The 22,406-nt window shown below is 36.6% G+C and overlaps 1 protein-coding gene across 3 annotated transcripts in view; it reads right to left on the bottom strand.

Annotated features, from left to right (window-relative positions):
• The window catches only part of PLXDC2 (plexin domain containing 2), a 786,648-nt gene that overhangs the window by 373,672 nt on the left and 390,570 nt on the right, over positions 1-22,406 (bottom strand). For all 3 annotated transcript variants that reach the window (XM_073229113.1, XM_073229114.1, XM_073229115.1), the window contains 3 exons: positions 19,492-19,552; positions 17,199-17,349; positions 15,788-15,826 (listed from right to left, as the gene is read on the bottom strand). In XM_073229113.1, the coding sequence (XP_073085214.1) occupies positions 15,788-15,826; positions 17,199-17,349; positions 19,492-19,552 (251 nt within the window). The remainder of the gene's footprint in view (positions 1-15,787; positions 15,827-17,198; positions 17,350-19,491; positions 19,553-22,406) is intronic.

Below are 22,406 nucleotides of genomic sequence, written 5' to 3' on the forward strand. Positions count from 1 at the left end.
ATATTTTTAAGACCTAACTTTTAAACTTTTCTTAACATCAGCTTTCTATATAAAATGGTCTTATTTCTCCACTAAAAAACACATTTTAAGTTATTTTTGAAAAGTAAATGTGTTTCCCCTTCCATAAAATAATCTACAGAAATCTGAGTACCTAAATTCCCTAGCTTACTACTAAAGAGTTTCACAGATATGGTTTTTCTTTTAATTCCATGCCAAGCCCTTGTAGTCATTAGGAAACCAGGGCTTTAACGTGACCAAGTACAATTTATTCAAAGAATATGAGGATGGTACAATATTTGTAAATCAATCAATGTGATGCCACATTAACAAAAGGAAAGATAAATATCATCTCAATAGATGCTGAAAAGCATTTGAAAAAATTTAACATCCATTCATGATTATAATTCTCAACAAAATGGGGATAGAGGGAATGTACCTCAACATAATAAAGGCCATATATCATAAACCCACAACTAACATCATACTCAATGGCAAAAAACTAAAAGCTTTTCCTCTAAGATCAGGAATAATACAAGGATGTCCGCTCTCACCACTTTTATTCAACATAGTCCTGGAGGGCCCTAGCCATGGCAATCAAACAAGATAAAGTGATAAAAGGCATCAAAATGGTAAGGATGAAGTAAAACTGTGACTATTTGCAGATGACATTATACTATATATACAAAACCCTAAAGATTCCAACAGAAAACTATTAGAACTAATAACTGAATTCAGCAAAGTTGTAGGATACAAAATTAATACACAGAAATCTGTTGCATTCCTATATACTAATAATGAACTAGCAGAAAGAGAAATCAGGAAAACAATTCCATTTACAGTTGCAGCAAAATAGTAAGATACCTATAGGTGGAAAGATGGCGGCATGAGAAGTGAGACAGAAACTTCCTCCCCAAACCACATATAATACAAAAGGACAGCAAATACAACTAATCCTGAAAGAGTAACTGGCAAGAAGACTGCAAGAGACTGACTACATCTGGGGAAAAGAGAAGACCTCATGGAAAAGGGTAGAGTATCAAAGCAGCAATCCGTTGGGACCTAGCCATTCCCTCACCCCAGCTTTCTAGCAGGAGGAAGAGAAAGAGAGTGGGGAGGGAGTAGAAGACCAGGAATGGTGCACACCCACTGACTGAGAACTGCCCTGGGAGCACCAACCCACAATACAGAGTGTTACGGAGATTAGAAAAGTTGGAAAGCAAAGATAGGCAGAATTCTCAGAGAGACCGAGATTCCAGCTGCTTATGGAGAATAGGTACCCACAAATGCTTCTCCAAGACCAAAGAAAGGTGGGCACTTTGAAAGACTTCCCAGTAGCTAGAGGAGTGCTAAAGAGCCAAGGACTGCACAGAGCTTGCTGCTCAGCAGAAAGGACAGGAGGACAAAACTCTCCAGGCACACTCAGCCCAGCAGGTTGGCAACTTTCAGGAGCCTCAGATGATCCATCCCCCTGGCTGACAATGCAGTGATGAGGCCCCTCACTGTGACATGCAGCCTGCCATGCCTTTCTCCCAGCTGGCACCCAGTCCACATGACCTGCTGTCCCAGCCAGAGGGCAACCCCACCTATGGCAGTGACAAGGGCATAACACAGAGGCTCCTCCCTGTGCACTGGGCCCACTGGCCCTGGCAGTGGAGGCAGCAACTGCAGCCTGGAAGCAGGAAATAACTCTTTACTCCTGGCAGGCACTGGAGCTGCTCGCCTGTGACCCTCAACATCACTCCAGAGTCTGGGCAGTTCCAGACAGTAGAGCTTCTGGGCACTGTTATTCCACAGTAATCATTAGAAATATGAAACTGCAAAAGAACCTAGTACAAACCAAATCCTTCAAACACCAGAAAGAGGACTAAGGGAAACAGAAATTATCAATCAGGCTATCATCAGACTTTTCAGCAGAAACCTTACAGGCCAAAATGGAGTAGCATGATATATTTAATGAAATGAAACAGAAGAGTCTTGAACCAAGAATATTCTACCAGACGAGATTATCATTTAAATTTGAAGCACAGATTAAATAATTTCCAGATAAGAAAAACTTGAGGGAATTTGCTTCCCATAAACCATCTCTATAGTATATTTTGGAGGGACTGCTCTAGATGAAAGTGCTCCTAAGGCAAAATAGCTGTCACCAGAGAAAATAAAACCACAATAAAGAAAGTAGATCAATTAATTACAAATCAAATGCAAAATTAAATCAATGACCCACAAAGTCAGGCAAGGGATTATACAGATTACAGAATATGACACCTCATATATAAAGAGTGGAGGAGGAAGAAAGAGAAGGGGGGAGAAAGGCACTTTAAACTGTGTACAAAAAAAATATTAATTTAGACTGTTGAATAGTAAAAAGCTGCCCTTCAATCTTTGGTAACCAGGAATCTAAAGCCTGCAATGGCAATAAGTACATACCTAATGATAATCACCCTAAGTATAAATGGACTGAAAGCACCAATCAAAACATACAGAATGGATAAAAAAATCAAGACCCATCTATATACTGCCTACAAGAGACTCACTTCAAACCCAAAGACATACACAGACTAAAAGTGAGGGAATGGAAAAGCATATTTCATGCAAATAATAGGGAAGAAAAGCAGGAGTTACAGTACTTGTGACATATAAAATAGACTTCAAAACAAAGAAAGTAACAAGAGACAAAGGAGGGCATTACATAATGATGAAGAGGCCAGTCAAACAAGAGGATATAACAATTATAAATATCTATGCAACCAACATAGAATAACCTAAACATGTGAAAGAAATACCAAAGGATTAAAGGGGAAATAGAATTCAATGCACTCATTTTAGGAGACTTCTACACTCCACTCACTCCAAAGGACAGATCAACCAGACAGAAAATAGGTAAGGACACAGAGGCACTGAACAACACATTAGAACAGATGGACCTAACAGACATCTACAGAACTCTACACTCAAAAGCAGCAGGATACACATTCTTCTCAAGTGCACATGGAACATTTTTCAGAATAGACCACATGCTAGGCCACAAAAAGTGCCTCAGTAAATTCAGAAGGATTGAAATTTTATCAACCAGCTTTGCAGAATATAAAGGTATGAAACTAGGAAAAATTATGCAAAGAACACAAAAAAGCCCACAAACACCTGGAGGCCTAACAACATGCTCCTAAATAATCAATCGATTGATGACCAAATAAAAACAGGGATCAAGCAAAATATGGAGACAAATGAAAACAATAATAACAACACTGCAAAATCTGTGGGAAGCAGCGAAGGGCCATTCTAAGAGGGAGGTGTATTGCAGCACAGGTTTACCTCACGAAAGAAGAACAATCCCAAATGAACAGTCTAAACTCACAACTAATGGCAATAGAAAAAGAAGAACAAATGAGGCCCAAAGTCAGTAGAAGGAAGGACATAATAAAGATCAGAGCATAAATAAATAAAATCAAGAAGAATAAAACAACAGAAAGAATCAATGAAACCAGGAGCTGGTTCTTTGAGAAAATAAACAAAATAGATAAGCCCCTAGGCAGATTTATCAAGAAAAAAAGAGTTTACACATATAAACAATCAGAAATCAGAAAGGAAAAAAAACAGTACAACCACCACAGAAATACAAAGAATTATTAGAGAATACTATGAAAAATTATATGCTGACAAACTGAATAACCTAGAAGAAATGGACAACTTCCTAGAAAAACACAACCTTCCAAGGCCGACTCAGGCAGAAACAGAAAATCTGAACAGACTAATTACCAGCAATGAAATTGAACTGGTAATCAAAAACCTACCTAAAAACAAAACACCTGTACCAGATAGCTTCACTGTTGAATTTTATCAAACATTTAGAGAAGACCTAATACACATTCTTCTTAAAGTTTTCCAAAAAGTAGAAGAGGAGGGAATACCTCCAAACTTATTGTATGAGGCCAGCAGCATTCTAATACCAAAGCTGGGCAAAGACACCACAAAAAAAGAAACTTGCAGACCAATATCCTTGATGAACATAGATGCAAAAATACTCAACAAAATACTAGCAAACTGAACATAAAAATACATAAAAAATATCATCTATTATGATCAAATGGGATTTAATCCAGGGACACAAGGATGGTACAATATTTGAAAATCCATCAACATCACATACCACATCAACAAAAAGAAGGACAAAAATCAAATTATCATCTTCATAGATGCTGAAAAACCACTCAACAAAATTCAGCATGAACTCATGATAAAAATTCTCAACAAAATGGGTATAGAGGGAAAATACCTCAACATAATAAAGGCCGCATGTGATAAACGCACAACCAACATCATACTTAACAGTGAAAGGCTGAAAGCTTTTCCTCTAAGATTGGGAACAAGACAAGGATGCCCACTCTCCCCACTTCTTTCAACATAGTAGGGGAGGTCCTTGCCACAGCAATCAGAAAACACAAATAAATAAAAGGCATTGAGATTGGTAAGGATGAAGTTTAACTGTCCCTGTTTGCAGAAGACATTATATTGTACATAAAAAACCCTAAAGAATCCATCCTAAAACTACTAGAACTAATAACTGAATTCAGCAACATTGTACAATACAAAATTACTACACAGAAATCTGTTGCTTTCCTATGTACTAGCAATGAATTAGCAGAAAGAGAAAACAGGAAAATAATTCCATTTACAATTGCATCTAAAAGAATAAAATACCTAGGAATAAACCTAACAAAGGAGGTGAAAGACCTATACTCTGAAAACTACAACACACTAATGAGAGAAATTAAAGAAGACACCAATAAATGGAAAAACATCCCATGCTCATGCGTAGGAAGAATTAGTATTGTCAAAAAGGTCATCCTGCTTAAAGCAATCTACATATTCAATGTAATTCCTATCAAAATACTGACAGCATTCTTCAGAAAACATATAATTTTAAAATGCATATGGAACCACAAAAGACCCGTATAGCCAAAGCAATCCTGAGAAGGAAGAAGAAAGCAGGGGACATCTCACTTCCCAACTTCAAGATCTACTACAAAGCCACAGTAAACAAAACAATTTGGTACTGGCACAAGAACAGACCCATAGACCAATGGAACAGACTAGAGAACCCACATATAAACCCAAGCATATATAGTCAATTAATATATGATAAAGGAGCCATGGATATAAAATGGGGAAATGACAGCCTCTTCAACAACTGGTGTTGGCAAAACTGGACAGCTATGTGAAAGAGAATGAAACTGGATTATTGTGTAACTCCTTACACAAAAGTAAACTATAAATGGTACAAAGACCTGAATGTAAGTCGTGAAACCATAAAACTCTTAGAAGAAAACATAGGCAAATATCTCTTGAATATAAATATGAGCAACCTTTTCCAAAACACATCTCCTCGGGCAAGGGAAACAAAAGGAAAAATGAACACATGGGACTATATCAAACTAAAAAGTATCTGTACAGAAAGACACCATCAGTAGAAAAAAAAGGCATATTACAGTATGGGAGAATATATTCTTAAATGACATATCTGACAAGGAGTTAACATCCAAAATATATAAAGAACTCACACGCTTCAACACCTAAAAAGCAAGCAACCCAATTAAAAAATGGACAGAGGATCTGAACAGACACTTCTCCAAAGAAGAAATTCAGATGGCCAACAGGCACATGAAAAGATGCTCCACATTGCTTATGAGCAGGGAAATGTAAATTAAAACCACAATGAGATATCACCTTTCACCAGTTAGGATGGCCAACATCGAAAAGATTAGGAACAATAAATGTTGGCGAGAATGCAGAGAAAGGGGAACCCATCTACACTGCTGGTGGGAATGTAAAATAGTTCACCCATTGTGGAAAGCAATATGGAGGTTCCTCCAAAAACTAAAAATAGAAATACCATTTGACCCAGGAATTCCACTCCTAGGAATTTACCCAAAGAAAACAACTTCTCAGATTCAAAAAGACATATGCAGCCCTATGTTTATTGCAGCACTATTTACTATAGCCAAGATATGGAAGCAACCTAAATGTCCATCGGTAGATGAAGAGATAAAGAAGATGTGGTACATATACACAATGGAGTACTATTCAGCTGTAAGAAAGAAACAAATCCTACCACTTCCAACAACATGGATGGAGCTAGAGGGTATTATGGTCAGTGAAATAAGTCAGGCAGAGAATGACGAATACCAAATGACTTCCCTCATTTGTGGAGTATAACAACGAAGCAAAACTGAAGGAACAAAACAGCAGCAGACTCACAGACTCCAAGAAGGGACTAGCGGTTACCAAAGGGGAGGATAGGGGAGAGAGGAGGGTAGGGAGGGGGAAGGGGATTAAGAGGCATTATGATTAGCTCTCATAATGTAGGAGGTTTACTGGGAAGACAGTATATCACAGGGAAGATAAGTAGTGACTCTATGTCATGTTACTATGCTGATGGACAGTGACTGCAATGGCGTTTGTGTGTGGGAATAGATAATATGTAGTAACCACAATGTTGCTCATGTGAAACCTTTGTAAGATTGTATATCGATGATACCTTAATTAAAACAAAAGAATAAAATACCTAGGAATAAACCAAAGCAAGTAGGTAAAAGAGCTGTACTATGAAAAGTTAAGACACTCATGAGAGAAATTAAAGAAGACACGAATAAATACAAATACATCCCATGCTCATGGGTAGGAAGAATTAATATTGTCAAAATGGCTATTTTGCCTTAAGCAATTTACAGATTCAATGTAATCCCTATGAAAATACCAACAACATTTTTTGGTGAATTAGAACAAATAATCATAAAATTCATATGAAACCACAAAAGACCCCGAATAGCCAAGGCAATCTTGAGAAAGAACAACAAAGCTGGGGGTATTATGCTACCTGACTTCAAGCTATACTATAAAGCTACAATAATCAAAGCAGTATGGTACTGGCACAAGACCAGATCCATAGATCAATGCAACACAATAGAGAGCCCAGATAAACCCACACATATATGGTCAATTAATATATGATAAAGGAGCTATGAATATACATGGGGAAAAGACTGTCTCTTCAATAACTGGCATTGTTAAAACCAGACAGCTCCATAGGTGAAAATGAAAACTAGATTACTGTCTAACACCATACATTAAAGTAAACATGAAATGGGTTAAGGATCTAAATGTAAAATATGAAACCATGAAACTCTTAGAGGAAAACAGGCAAAAATCTTTTGAACATAAGCATGAGCAATTTTTTTCTTGACACATTTTCTTGGGCAAGGAGATTCAAAATAAAAAATGAACAAATGAGAACTACATCAAACTAAAAAGCTTCTGTACAGCAAAAGATACCATCAGTAGAGCAAAAAGGCAAACTACAGGAAGAGAGAATACATTCATTAATGATTTACCTGATAAGGGGTTAACATCCAAAAAATACAAAAAAATCATATGACTCAACACCAAAACACAAATAACCTGATTGAAAAATGAGTGGAGGACCTGAAGAGACATTTTCCCAAAGAAGAAATACAGATGGCCAACAGGCACATGGGAAGATGCTGAACATTGCTAATAATTAGGGAAATGCAAGTCAGAACCATAATATCACCTCACACCAGTTAAAATGGCCACTATCCAAGAGACAAGAAATAACAAATCCTCCATGTTCAGAAAACCTGATGGATTTAATAGGAAAGCAAACATTCATTATGATAGTCATAGTTTGGTATATAAATGACCTGTTTTAATATAAGTGACTTCATTCTGGAGTGGATAGGATTAAATGGCATGAGGAGTTACTCTGTTCTCTACCCCTGGATCTTAAAAATACTTTGTCATTATTTTTGGTACATAGTCACAGTGAATATACTTGTTAGGAAAACTCTATAAATTTTTTAAAATTTACTCACTTGTTTTTTATTGAAGTGTAGTTGATAAACAATATTATATTGTTTAAAGTATAAAGAACAGTGGTTCAAAAGGTAATACATTATTAAATTCTCACCCCAACGAGTTCAATTTATACCTGTCAACATAGAAAGATGTTAGAGAACCACTGGCTATATTCTCCATGCTGCACAACTGTTCCCTTGACCAAATTATGTTATGATCGAAATTTTTGTGCCTCTTTATTCCCCTCACTTCCCATTCACTAAACCCCTTCCCCATGGTAACCACCAGTCACTTCTCAGTGTCTGAGTATATTACTGTTTTGGACATTTTGTTTTGCTTTGTTTTTAGATTACATTTTTGTTTTTAGATTAATTTAGAAATTATTCATGGAAATGGGAATCTATTCTCTCACTGAAGATTAAGTGCAGGTTAGATGAAAGCAAAGGTATGTCACTGAATGTTGGTTTCCAGTGGAAAGATCAAGATTGCTTCTCCATGCACCTGCCCTGTATGTCCGCCCCTAGGAACACAGCCTATCTGTGTTTCACTGTCTATCTACAACCTTAGACCTTGATGTTTTAACAACCACAGTCCTTTTTTATTTGTTGTGGCTTGAGATGTACAATCCCCCATGAGGATAAATGGGCAGGACTACATATATGTGCTATGTATCTCAAGGAGACAGAATCAGAAACTGGAAAAAAAATTGGGTAGAGTCTGCAATTTCATTTTAATTTGTTACCAGAGCTAATAACATGCACACATATCAAAGGCAGAAAGAAAAATTTGAAGCTACTGAGAAGCCCTTCTGCAGGGTATTTATATTTTACTGTTTAGCATCAATAATGGGAAAACATGGTTCAGATGATGCCCTTAAGGAGGAGAGAATCAGCCAGCCTGCTTGTGAGGAGAGATACTATAAAATTATGTTTGTCACAATCGTTTGCACTTTATGTCCTGGAATATTAAATTTCCTGAAATACAAAATTCCACACATTGAATGTGGGATAGAATGCGGTTAGTCCGGGAGGTGAGCCCTACTCTTGGCCCAAGCTTTTCCACCAGATCCACTTGTGAAATGGACCCACTTACGAGAGTGTGTGGCACTCCCAGGAGTGATGGTTGCAGGGTTTCGGTCTCAAAGTGTCGGGATGGGATTAGGGAGCCTAAGGCTCATTCTGGGGTGTGGCAATTGGTGCTGTTTGTGTTTGCTGAGATTCTGGTTAGCATTGATAGGGGAGAATGGCAGACAAATGACTATACAGTCAACTGTGCAACATCTGGAACAATCCTCACTGCAGGACAGGATGGTAGTGGGGAGCAGAGTCTGCACTCTGACACCAGAGCTTTGGTGAGGTAGCTCAGCTACATCCTTTACACACCATGTGACCCCAGACAAACTGCTTAAATCCCCATGCTTCTGATGTTTCATGTGTAAAATGGAATTACTAGTACTTTCTTCATAGGGTGCTGTAAGGATTAAATGAGATAAACATGCAAAGCCCTTATAAGAGTGCCTGGTGTATAGTAACAGCCCCAAAGTTGCGAGGTAATTTTATCATTGTCAGCAACTACATGGGAACGTTCTAAGAATAACTGAAAGCAAAACATCAACCAAATGATCAGAAGCATTACATGTATCACAAAAAATTTCAGGTTCCAAAATATCATGGTGTATGGAAGTTTCTTTCTTCCAACAAGAGACTCCCAAGCCGAGGTTTCTGATAAGAAGAGGACAGATAGAAAATTATATAGGAGATGAGCACAGAAAGCAAGGTAGGTGTCATTCAGAGCTACTTCTTGAAAGCCATGTGTGTATTTCCTGAGAATTCTGCTAGTCATTTTGTTTTATGTTCTATCAGTAGCACCAACTACAAATCCTCTTACAAATCAACATAAAGGGGAAAAGTATATCGCAATATGATTTCTTTTATTTATTTATTTTTGTTTTCTTTTCCTATGTTTGATAAGTTTTTAAACTATTAGATTGAACAATGAAGCTGTATTTTTTGGGGGTCAAAAATGGTAAAAAGAAAAAATCAGCAATTTCATATGATTCAACAAAATATAGACAATGTAACTGCCTTTACCAAAGTAAATAAATTTGCAACAGCTAAAAATGTACTAATTTTCTCACATTAAACTAAAATGAATTATGAGATATAAGACACAAAATGCTTCTGGGTTCCCTGCCTCTGCTGAGCAAGATGCATTCTCTGAATATAGGAAAGACAGAGGTAATTTCTTGTTGCATCAGTTAAAATGTTGTCTTAGTGAAGTCATGATGTATAGGTGAGGAATCAATGGGTAGATTCAGAGTGAGATATGTTATCCTTATTTTGGGGATTCTGCCAGAAAGAAATCAAGAATTTATTCAACTCTTGATACCCAAGGTGGGGTCTGTGGACTGATGGTGTCTGCATTACCTGAAAGCTTGTTAGAAATGCAATGACAAGGTTTGGACTCCACCCTACAACTATTATGGCAGAAATTGGCATTTTAATAACTCCCTCTTTCCCCAGTGATTCCAATGTTCCTTAATATTTATGAGGCCCTGCAGCTCAGCTTTACATGGGAATCACCTGGGGGCAATTAAAAAATACTGATGCCTGGGTCCCACCCAGCTCCAGACGGTCAGATGTCATTGGTGTAGAGAGCAGTCTGAGCATGGGTTTTTATAAGCTGGAACAATAAAGTTAGATGAGAATAACCAGGTGACTCCAATGTACAGAAAAAATTTAGGACCTCTACTCTGCTTAATATTTTAGGACTGAAATTCTTAATCCTAAAGGATATTCAAAATTAGCATTTGAAGTACAAGACATCTGCACTATTATGGCACATATATACTTAGAATAGAGTTAGTGTAATCATGGACAGTAGGCAAACAAAGCAAAAGATAAAACCAAATGCCAAGATATTTTACAGCTTTAAGAATAAAAAATGATAGATATTCAATAGCCTGTCCTTTGCTTACAAGACTGTGATCCATGTGAAAGAAGTAGATAAAAATAAATAGTATGGAAAGGTAGGCGGGGAGGATAAAAAGACAGATATGTAACTTTGATGACTTATGTATTAAAGTCAAAAAATAATTTGACTGGATGATAAATGAAACATTAGACACTTGATCCATCACTACAGACCAAGTAATAAAAATGAACCTTAGAAGTATTCTAGCAAAAAAGTCAGGATATTGTTCTAACACTTTATTTTTGGATGAAAAGCCTTAGGATATGTTCAGAAATAAGAAATTAAACACAACAGAATTAGAATTTAGACCAGCCATTGTACAGTAGCTCATTCAAGGTATATCTGTATTAGGACTCTGAAATCAGTCACTGCAGATTTGTACCTCAGACTTAAGTTAATCATATTTGTTGTAGCTATTTCAGCATCCCTTTATGGAGACACTATATTCTGACTCAAGAATCAGCCTTTCAGAATCTAGAATTAGTAAAATTCTGAAAGAAGTGACAAACCCAGTACCACTTGCATAATAACCCACATGGCCTGGAGTGCAGGTACATCACGTATTACGGCAATTAAGAGCTTATATGTAAAAATTTTTTTAAAGGAAATTTACTGGAAGGAAAAACCTTTTAAGGAACCAAGAGAGAGTGCGGTTTTTGGTACTCTGATACATCTCAATCAACAAATATTAAATAATAAAATCCAATCATGGCATTTTAGATTTTGAAATAATTTTAACATCTGCAGTGTACCAGGATGGCACAACTCCTTTGGCTAAATTGAGTTCACTCTGGTTGAAGATTTTACCTCTCAATTAAAAGGCCTTGTCACTGATTCAACTTACAAATCTCTTTTCTGCTCTGGATATAATTTTATACAATTTGTATCTTGAAAATAATACATTTCTATTTAGGTGGTGAGTATAATCGGAAGCAACTCAATCAAACGCCAAAGAAGAAATTTAATAGTTGTAACTGCTAAGAGACACAGCTAGGTCATTCCTTAAAAATGCAACTCTTCTAATAAGTTTTTTTCAGAGTTTAAAAATCTAAAAGAGTGGTTTGTAATGCTTATAACCATTTATTGATATTTATAAGAAATACATATATTTAAAGAATACATTCTAGGAACCCCTTAGTGGTGAATTAAACCTGAATTTCTAGAGAAACCAAGTTTGAAAGAACTTGAAGTCAGAATTTGGACACAAACACAGAGTAGCCCTGTAGTTTGGAGAGCACATCCTAGTGATTTGAACACTACTCAGTTACACCGGAGAATCCATTCATTGTGATTTTCATAGAAGGGATAAAAAGGAAAGCAATGCATAATTACATGGCAAAAGGAAATTTCACTTCCAAACACTTTTAAGTATAATTAATTGTAACAGGAATGGAAAAAGAACATAGTAGGTATAAGTACACTGCCTTAGAGTAGCATTTCCCTTGTGAAGTTTGATTGTAAGAGGCCTGTACTGCCAGGGAGCAGCAATCCTGTGAGGTCGTCAAGGTCTTAGTCTGTAACAAGGCTAAACAGATTCACATCCCAGCTTAGCCACATACTAGCCAGGTAACCCAGCCTTTTGGTATGTCCATATCCTCAGCTATAAAGTAAAATAGTACTAGGACCAATTCACAGGGGGTGTAGTGTGAATTAAATGATGAAACATATTTACAGCAATGGTACCTGGAACACAGTAAATACTCAATAAATAGCTCCTTTTCCTCTTCTTCTTGTCCTCTCTCCTCCCCTCCACCTCTTCCTCCTCTTGTCTTTCACATAAATAAGGGACAGGCACGCTATTTGATTAGACCTATATATTACTCTAAAATTAGTATTATAAACATGCAACCAGTGATAATCCAGTTAGAGATAAAATGCTATCTTTATACTGGCGCCTCTGAGTTTCTGTATTCAGCCATTTGTAATGGCCAATGCTGTATCCTACTAAGGGGGCCTACACTCATTACAGATCATTCTCTTTATTTAGATTTTTCCATGTTCTTTTCTATAAATTATTTATAGAACTTAAAAGTTCCACTCAACTCTGAAGGCTAATAAAGCTTCTCCCATCAAAGAAGTAGCCTGAAACTTCCAGAGACTCTACCTAGACCTACTTTAAGGGTAGCAAGAAACTCAGTGCACTATCCAGTGACTTAGACTGTCACTCAGTTTGGGGCCTGTGAATGAGAAGTGCTGTTGTGTGCCTCTGGTTAGCGCTGCTCAGAAGTTATTTTATACTCTCATATCGAAGATGAAGGAAAATCTCTTGGAAAGTGAATATATTACCATGTCAGCTGAGGATTCCACTAAGAAAATCAACTACGTTAACCTACAGAAGTGTTACAGATAGATTCAGAGCCAAGGCAATCCGATATCTAAAGGAAATGATGTACGTAAAAGCAGAGTCAGTGATTTCTAGCTTCATATTGACTACCCTCTTTTCCAGAAAATTGTCACCCTCTTTTCCAGAAAAGTACAGACGTCTAAATTAAAATGCTTTTAAGAACAGCCAATTAAATAAAAAACAAAATGTGCTAAATTTCTTTGCAACAATACACAGTAATTTACAAAAATGTATTAGCTGGCATTTAGAAAAATCTCAGTAAATGTGAGAAGACATTTAAATTAGGCATCCTTCTTCATTATTACCCAATCTTGCAAAAATGCTAAGTTGGAGGGGAAAACAATTCTGAATTGTTTTCAACATATTTAATTAACTAATAAAGTCGGATTTAAGTTGGCAATCCTTCCTGCATCTCCATATTATATAAACTAAAAACCAATGAAAGATGCTATCTTAATGAAGTTGCTATAAAAAGTAATGTGTGATGTCTCTTAAGTACTCTTTAGAAGGAACACTTACCTTAATACTGGTCAGGGTGGGCTGTTCTAATTGCAGTTTTAGGAAAAGTACTTTATACTTTTGAAAAGAGTATAGACATATCTGAAGTCTTACTGTAATATTTTTAGAATTCTGATAGATACCTATTCTATCAATAATCTAAATATCATCTGAAAATCCAACAGCTAACTTCCAGTATAACAAAAAGTATTCTATTTAAATCTTGGAATTTAGTTAATATCTCAGAATCAAAAGGTAGTTCTAATGCACTGCATTAAGAAAATCTTCACAGTTTTATGATTCCTTTTGGCATTAAAAGAAAAACTAAGGATTTTCCTTGGGATGATGACTAATATTCTAGCAAGCTATTTCCCCAAGTGTATTTCACAAAACATTAGGTCCATGAGATGCTACATATAGAAAGGTTTTAGCATCAAATAGTGGAGAAATGCCAGACAGTAAACACTACCATCCTGAAATTTCTTTAGAATACATGCTCTTTGAAAGCAGGGAATTTGGTTACATCTTCTTCACTCCACAGCCCCAAGCCTGTAACAATGACTTGCAGTCAGCAGACATTCAACAGAAATAAATGAACAAAGGAACATTAAAAGCTTTGAAGAGCTCTCCAGCAAATAAACTTCTTTCATTTTCTTTCACACAGTATCTCATATCAGTTTTTCTGTAAACATTATAGATTATTTTAGGCATTTTTTTAAATAAGAAAGACAGCATCGAGAATAATATAGCAAGCAGACACATAACCACTACCCATATTAAGAATGAATGAAACAAATACAAAGAAGCCTCTTGGAGACCCCTCCTCCATTTAATCCCTCTCATACTCCACACCCTCACTCAGAATGAGAGCACCCCACATCTCATTTTCACATGACGCTTAGTAACATCCTGCTCTAAGAAATTCTGAATTGTGAGATCACTAAAGTCCCTTTGAGCACTAGGAATTTAATTTATTTCTAGCTAGCATAAATATTGTGAGTAGTCATCTATAAAGCTCTTGACTTAATACAATAATGAGTAAGAAAATCATTGAAATAAAACACTGATACAGAAGCCAGACTATAGACAACTGATGTCATAGTGGTACCTATGAAGAGGCTAAGCAACTTCTCTTTCAAATAGACTGGTATGAAATCAAAAGAATACACACACACATACACACACACACACACACATGTATAAACAGTGCCCTAAGAAAACACAGAAGTATTTGTTACTTCAGCTAGACTGAGTAATTTAGAAATTGTCTCTACAATTACAGAGAAAAACATACTTAACAATGCAGCAGCAAGAGGCGTCCAGACCGATGTCGGAGTGTGCCCACATCTACAGAATAGATGCTGCTAAGAAAAGGATGCCCCCCTTCCTGAGCTGAATAAACAATTACTAATACAAATCTCTTATCAAGATGCAGCATATAATGATAGAAAAACACATATGAGCTGACATAGTTTAATAGAAAAAGGACTAGTTTGAAAATTTAGGCAATATCTTTCATAGCCTTGTTTTGGGAAAACATTTCTTCTTCAAAATTTCAGATACCATTATAACTCTTTCAAAGTGTCACAGAAAAACATTAAGTATGTTACTAAGTAAATGATCTTTTGCATGTTTAATTATTGTCTCTTGCTTCACATAAAAAATAATAGGGCCTAATAAAGTGTTTTTCCACATTGCTTTATTCTTAATTTTATTATTAAAGGATGTCGAATAGTCAACTTAGTGGAAAAAACAGCTGAACCCACTCCCAGCGCTGTGCAGATAATCACATATACAATGCAACCAAAGACTACAAGCAGCCAAGAGTAGCAAGATGTGTGGATGAATTTTCATTTTGTAATTGGTCACTGGTGTCATATCATTTTATAGGCAAAAACAAGGATTAGAATTTCATTCCACTATTGAAACCATTTTGCTTTTCAAGCCAACCATTGAATTCTTCCCATGTTCAATACCAACAGGGAAGGAAACATAATTTCACTCTATGTTTAGAAGCTCACAAGTTCTTCCTTGTTATTTAAATGAACGAAATGGATTAATATTTAAAAATATTTATAAAAGAAAAGTATCAGTTCCTACCTCCATTATCTTTTAGATGTAGTGCAATCTTGGTATCATCTGGAAGAGAAATTCAAAGTTATTGTAACAGAAAAAAGTTTTAAAGGTGCATAAATGTCATGCCAGTAATTGTCTGCTAATACTTTAATGGTAATGTGAATAGATTTTTATATTTTACTGAGTTAATTTCTAGTTAAATGAGAACAAGTCTTAGCCTACATGATGTACTAAATTTCTTAATGACATTTTAGATTAAGACTTTATAAATTATTACTTAAATGACTTACTGTAATTAGACTCTATAGTTATGGACTTCTTTACTCATTTTTAAAAATCAAGAACAAGGAAATTCTAAATTAATTGCAATAGTAGTGATTTGCCAATATTTATAAATTTAACTTAAAAAAGTAGGTGCTTATTCATCACTCGCAAATATGACCAAAATTTATGAAAAGATCTTGTCTTTAATGAACAAAATGTAGGACATGGTTTTTTATTTGCATGGTTACATTTCATTCTAAAGGGTAGGATTTGAATTGAAGGAGTATTTTCAAAAGATAGGATTCAAATTACAAAAATATTTTCACAGGCTCTATAACAACCCAAAATAATATAGATTAAGTATAATATTGGTTATAAAAGCAACAAAATGTAGTCAGCAGCTGTTTTCCACCTCATTCTATCACTTTATTCCAGTTAACTTTTAATATCCAATCAAATTTCAACTAAAAGCAAAAGTTTCAAATTTAATTTACTTTGTTATTCAAATGAAAGTGAGGTTTACAGCAATAAACCTTTTTATCGCACTCAAAGCTTACTCTTGGCCAATTAGTCTCACATTTCTTCCTAGTGGTTCCATTCAGAATAGATGGTTAACAAATTTTACTTTTTTCCCCAATGAGTTGTGCCCATGCATTAATGTTCTCCAGTATTTTTGCCTTCACTGGCAGAGGAAATGTTTTTCAAGGACAATTTCTGTGACAGACAGAGTGCCCCTCTGTAGGTTATTGACCAACGCATTTTATTGACTGTAGTCAGGCAAATGTTAGAATTGTATATAAGTAGAATTATCTACTCTACTTATATTTGGATTCTGGTTCAGAATCCAAAATGAACAGACATATTATATGCATTTTGCTTTTCTATCCTGTGACTAGAACAGTGAATTGTTATTACTAAGCTTGGCAATATGAAAGGAAGTCTGTATTTCTTTTCTAGGGAGGACAATAGACAAGTCACTATTTAAAGCTGAGTCCTAATGAAGGCACCATAGATAAAAAGAATCCCAGCACATATTTTTAATCCATAATGATTTTGTCTTTTCCTTTGGAAATCCAGTTTGCCAAAGAACAGCTTTCCCTCCAGAAAGCTTCTCCAGCAGGTCAACACGGTGACTTTTCCCTCCATCGGTAAGAAAGCAAATGCGGGGCACCTTCTGTGGGCAGACTGGTGGGCGGCGGGGCGGTGGCTGCTCTCCTGGCGGTCGTCAAGACCCTGAACTCTGTGGTTGTCGCCTGTACAGTTGTGGTGGTTTGTGGAGAACTTTCCACTGGCTCTGTATTCTCACACATCTTCTCTTTTGACTAATAAGAGAAACAAATGGGAAAACAATTTAAGAGTGATGATACATGTATTTTTAAAAATTATGTCGAAGAATCAGGGCTGCAAAGCACAAAAGGCTTTCAAATCAAGATGAGATTAAATTATTTTTGTGCAGGGCAATATCTACAGATTTCGATATTTATAATGTACGTAAAATGGAGGAGGAAAAAAATGGGATGTGACAAAGGAGTTCCATCTTTAGGTATTTTGGATCTCATCATTTCTGCTGTTAAAAATTGCCATTTTTCTTGCCCTCGATTTTGTATGAATGTATTTATGAAGATGTGATGTCAAAAGGGAAAAGTTTATACAAGAAGAAAAGCATGTACATAAAAATAAAGCTTAAAACATGCCGAGGACACCAGGAAAAGATGCACATCTACTTTTTACTTATAGGTCACAAAAATAAAATAAATAAATAAACCTTCACCAGTAACCATCTCCCCATGCAAACTTTCATGTTTTAGAAGGCAGCAGTCTCCCCACCTCTTTGTGCTTCAAGGGCTCCATCCCTCTGGTCAGCCTGGAGTAGAAAGATAACTAACTATTCTGCATGTTGATGGCACTCATCCCAATTTTGAAAATTATTATTAATTCACACTTTTCTTAAACTTCTCTTGTCATTGATGAAGTACAGTGCACCTCACTACTGGTTCATGAAGAGCTTGTCAGATGCTTTCTTTTTACTAATTGGCTAGGATACAGGTTTATTGCCAATTTCCATACCCAACATCTTGGGGGACTCATTCAATCCCGCAGATTTCAGTTCCTACATCTTCTCAGCTCTGTGATCACTGACTCCACTTCAGTTATCATCCCCAGAGCCCTGACTGTACCTGCAGTTGGAAAGGTCTGAAATTATGAATTTAGTTATCCTATTTTCAGTCTTTCCTCAAATTTTTCTTATCCCTCAATGAAACAAACAACCCAGGCACAATGATTTTCTTCCTTTAGTCCCTTTTTCTCTCCACTTCAATCTTTTTTCAAAATCTTCAAACATTTCACCCTGCTTTGTTTTTCTAACATAACACCTTTTCAGAAAACCCCCAATATTGATGGAGTAAACAATCTGCTTTCTCCCTGCCTGCAGGGAAAAGCCAGGCACACAGCCCCTACGGGGAGCTCTCCAAGTGTATCTGCTACATTCTCCGCAGGCCTGCAGGCTGCCTGGCAATATTCCCCTGCTTTGCTCATCTCTCCCATTTTCCTCGGGGTCAATTTCAAACCCTATCCACTTTCTGATCTTGGGTTCCACAACACACACTCTCATCACTGTTCTGATTCCTCTCTTAACCACATCTTCTTTATTTCCTTTTATTTCTGTCTCTTTGATGTGTTGGTCATTCTTACAGATCTTTCTTCACCACGCTTTTTGCTATATTCATTCTTACTAGTGATTTCTGCCACACCCATGATTTTGGTGACCACCTTTATACTGATTATTCATGGATCTATACCTCCATCCACACTTCTCTCTTGGATTTTAGACACAAATATTCACCAATTGACTTAACACATGCATGTAGATGCGACAGACTTCTCAATCTCAGTAAGTCTAAAATGCAACTTGCCACATACTATATTCCTCCTGTGTTTCTATTCTCAAAGAACAGTATTATCAAGAACTGTAATGTCTAAGATAAAGTCTTTGTTTTGTTTATGGCACTAAAGGTAGACTAAAGACTATAAATGGTCCTCCTGCTACAAAACAGGTAGATTCTGGATAAAATGTGAATGTAAAAGCATTACTAGGTTTTGCAGGAAGTAAAGAAAATCTCCAGGGTGTCTTTCTATTGTCTCCCCCATAAAACAAAACAAAGCAAAAGCTCTGTGCTGTAAAAAGTTAGGAACAATATACGTGAAGCAAAGTAAAAAAGCAGGGTTTGCCCAGAGGAGAAAAATGTCCAAAATCAATATTGCAATAATAGCTCCTACCTCATAGGATGGGTACAGAATACACTGTGATAATACATGTAGAGTTAGGCCCGATGTGCGGCACATGGAAGGGTCTCAATAATTGCTGGCTTAGTTGTGTTAAATTAGATAACCACTTCCATTAAACTGCAGCAACTGCGCATGCCAGCGTGGTCCCAGGAATCCTGTCATATAAAGCACACGTGTACCTCCTCGGGACATCCGCTGTCCACCCAGTCCTGCCGATGGCGGTCAAATCCACTGGAACATCTTCAGAGAAGACAGTGCAGTTCAGAGAAGAAAGCCCGGGGTGCAGAGTTGGCCGGAAGAAATTAAAAGGAAGAGATTGGTGAACAACGAATTCTCAGATCATAAGCATCCTTTGCTGAACTGTTAACTGGAGCGGCAGTGCAGCCTCCGGGTTATGACTCACTGCACAGAGGCCTCGTCCCTGGAAACGTGCAGCAGCGGATTAGGATGACTCCACTGAAGCCCCGCACTGGGCAGGGCGCCGGGACCCCACGCAGAGTGGAGACCAGTCGCCATTCTATGAAGTGGGTTTTCTTTCTCCACATAGTGATTTTTTCCCATCACCAAAGCAAAAGAAGACAGACACACATTTTGCAAATATCATCTTTCAGGATATCAGAGCTTTTTATTTGTTTTTCTTGATTTTAAATTAGATTAATTAAAAAGAGTTACACTAACTCTTTCTCTATTGGTCAATGAAGGGTTAACTAAGTTTGGAGGGTTAAAACCCTCACATCCCCAAAAAATAACTGGCCCTTGTCTGGCTCCTGGAAGATAACCTCTAAGTCAGAATATCCTGCCTAATAAGAGTTGTCTTTGTATGTCTTGGGTCTTAGGCTATGCAAAACAGTTTTGTGAACAATACCGTTTGTGGTGAATGTCTGTTTTATCTACCTGGAGTCCTGGGTCACGCTGTATCAGTTTGACTTCTTGGGGGGACTGGAGAGGAGAGGTAAGATAAGTCAAGGGCAGTTTTATTCATATTATGGGACTGGCCTTCAATAAAAACCCTGGATACCAAGAGTTTCCTAGGCTGGCAGTCCTGGGGTGTCGTTCACAAACGTCTGCTGGGGGAACAAGGGCTGTCTGCACCGGGAGTGGACAGCTGGAAGCTTGTGCCAGGTCTCTCATGGACTCTGCCCTAGGTGCTTTTTGTATTTGCTGATTTTAATCTGTACCCTTTCCCTGTATGGCAGCCTTGAGTCCTTTTAGTCAACCTGAACCTGAGCATCCTCTAGTGGATCCCCGCGGCACTGTGGCTAGGTTCTAACAGGTCCATTTTAGCAAGCATTGGGTCAGTCTTAATTCTGTTCATGCCTTCTCTTTTCCTTAGCTGGAATAACTTTCTGCCTTCCCTATTGATCCAGCTACAGGCCATTCATTTCTCAAGATCCAGAAATTACTGTCCAGAGCCCACTCTGACACAGCTTCATAACTGCTGTGATCACATCTTACTTTGCTATTTAACTTTTCTCCTTTACATAAAATTTAATATGCTTATGTCTTATTCACTGAACTTTTTGATTGTGGACATTGTAAGTGAAAGTCAGAGTTATATATGATCATACCTAGTATATTTGATGTATAATTTCTTTTTCATATTAGAAATTCAAAATATTTTTGTTAGCCTATTACATTAAGGATTTACCTTACTCTTGAATTTCAATATCTAAGTATATATTTATCTATAATATATATGAATCCATATTAATAAATATTAACATAAATACATATTATATATTTGTCAAAATAAATGGAGGAGATTCAACTTTTGTATTTCCTTGAAGTGCTACTTTGCAACTTTTTTTCAATGGATTTTGCAATGTTTCCACATGATGACTTTTTCTAAGGATTCTTGCCAGAGATTATGTACCATAGCATGAATGAGCATAATTTAATTCAAGTGGAATGTGAAAACAACTTCTGCCATCAACAAAACGACCATATCTTTTTGCCCAGACATGATCCTTTAGAGCTCAGCTATTTTGTGCCTACCATCTGTGTGGAATAAGCTGATGTGTGGAATAAACATCAGTGTGTGATCTGGCTTCCCAACTTTGAGAGGCCTGGGTTGGTCAAGGCCACCTGTGGTTACCCAAGGAGATTGTGATGTTGGGTGTCTATTTAATTCCAAATGAGTTAGATGTTGTTCCCTCTTCTCCTTTTTTCCTTTTGTTTTTGCTTAAATAATGAGAAATGGACTGACATTCTGTTTTGCAATGGGGACATACCGATTTTCTACAAAAAAATATATATTTGGGGAGCTACTTGATCACAAGTAAATAAATGGAACAGATAATTTTTAAAACGCAGTTTACCATCACTTACTCTATTCCATGTGTATTCAAAGCTAGTGGGGAGAAGTAATTTTTGCCTTATAACAAGACAACACCATATCTTAAATGTAAGGATTAATGGAAATTTTAAGTGCTTAGTCCTTTAAATCATTCAATTAATCTTAAGGAAACAGAGAAAAACAGCATTTTGCTTGATTTATTAAATAATTCCCCTTTTATATTGTGTGAAATTAGGCTCTGCTGAAAATACATTGTTCAATTAAGTAATTCATTCATTTACTTATAATTGATTCCCTATTAACTGATCTGCAGTTTACTAATTGCTAGGGAGGGAAGGATTGATCAAGAATGGCAAAACACAAAGAAGATTTGGTTTGAAAAGCTCATGCATTTTTGTAGCTTACAGTGTCTTAAAAAATTAACACAAATGAATACGGCATTTTTAGCATTTTTTTATAACCTAGTCATCTAAAGAGCATCCGAAAGCAATTATAAACAAAAGGGTGTGTCTGTGTGTTACAAATCATTAAGAAAAACCACCTTTATATTATTTCTGAATTCCAAATGACCCAGAAATCACTTTTGAGAACACCTTCCGTTCTTCACTGAGCTGCTGTGTTGTTTTCTCTAAAACACAATGATGTTAACCATGTCAGACACCAGCATATTGATTTCCTAACATGCATAACAGTGTTAGCAGAGGTTCTCTTGCACTGGAGTCCCCTTGTATTCCTGCTGAAATGCAAATTCCTGGGTCTAACTGAGTAAAATTCTCTGGCAATCTGGGTTCAGCAATT

This window comes from Manis javanica, chromosome 2 (genome assembly GCF_040802235.1).
Source record: "Manis javanica isolate MJ-LG chromosome 2, MJ_LKY, whole genome shotgun sequence".
Lineage (NCBI taxonomy): Eukaryota > Metazoa > Chordata > Mammalia > Pholidota > Manidae > Manis > Manis javanica.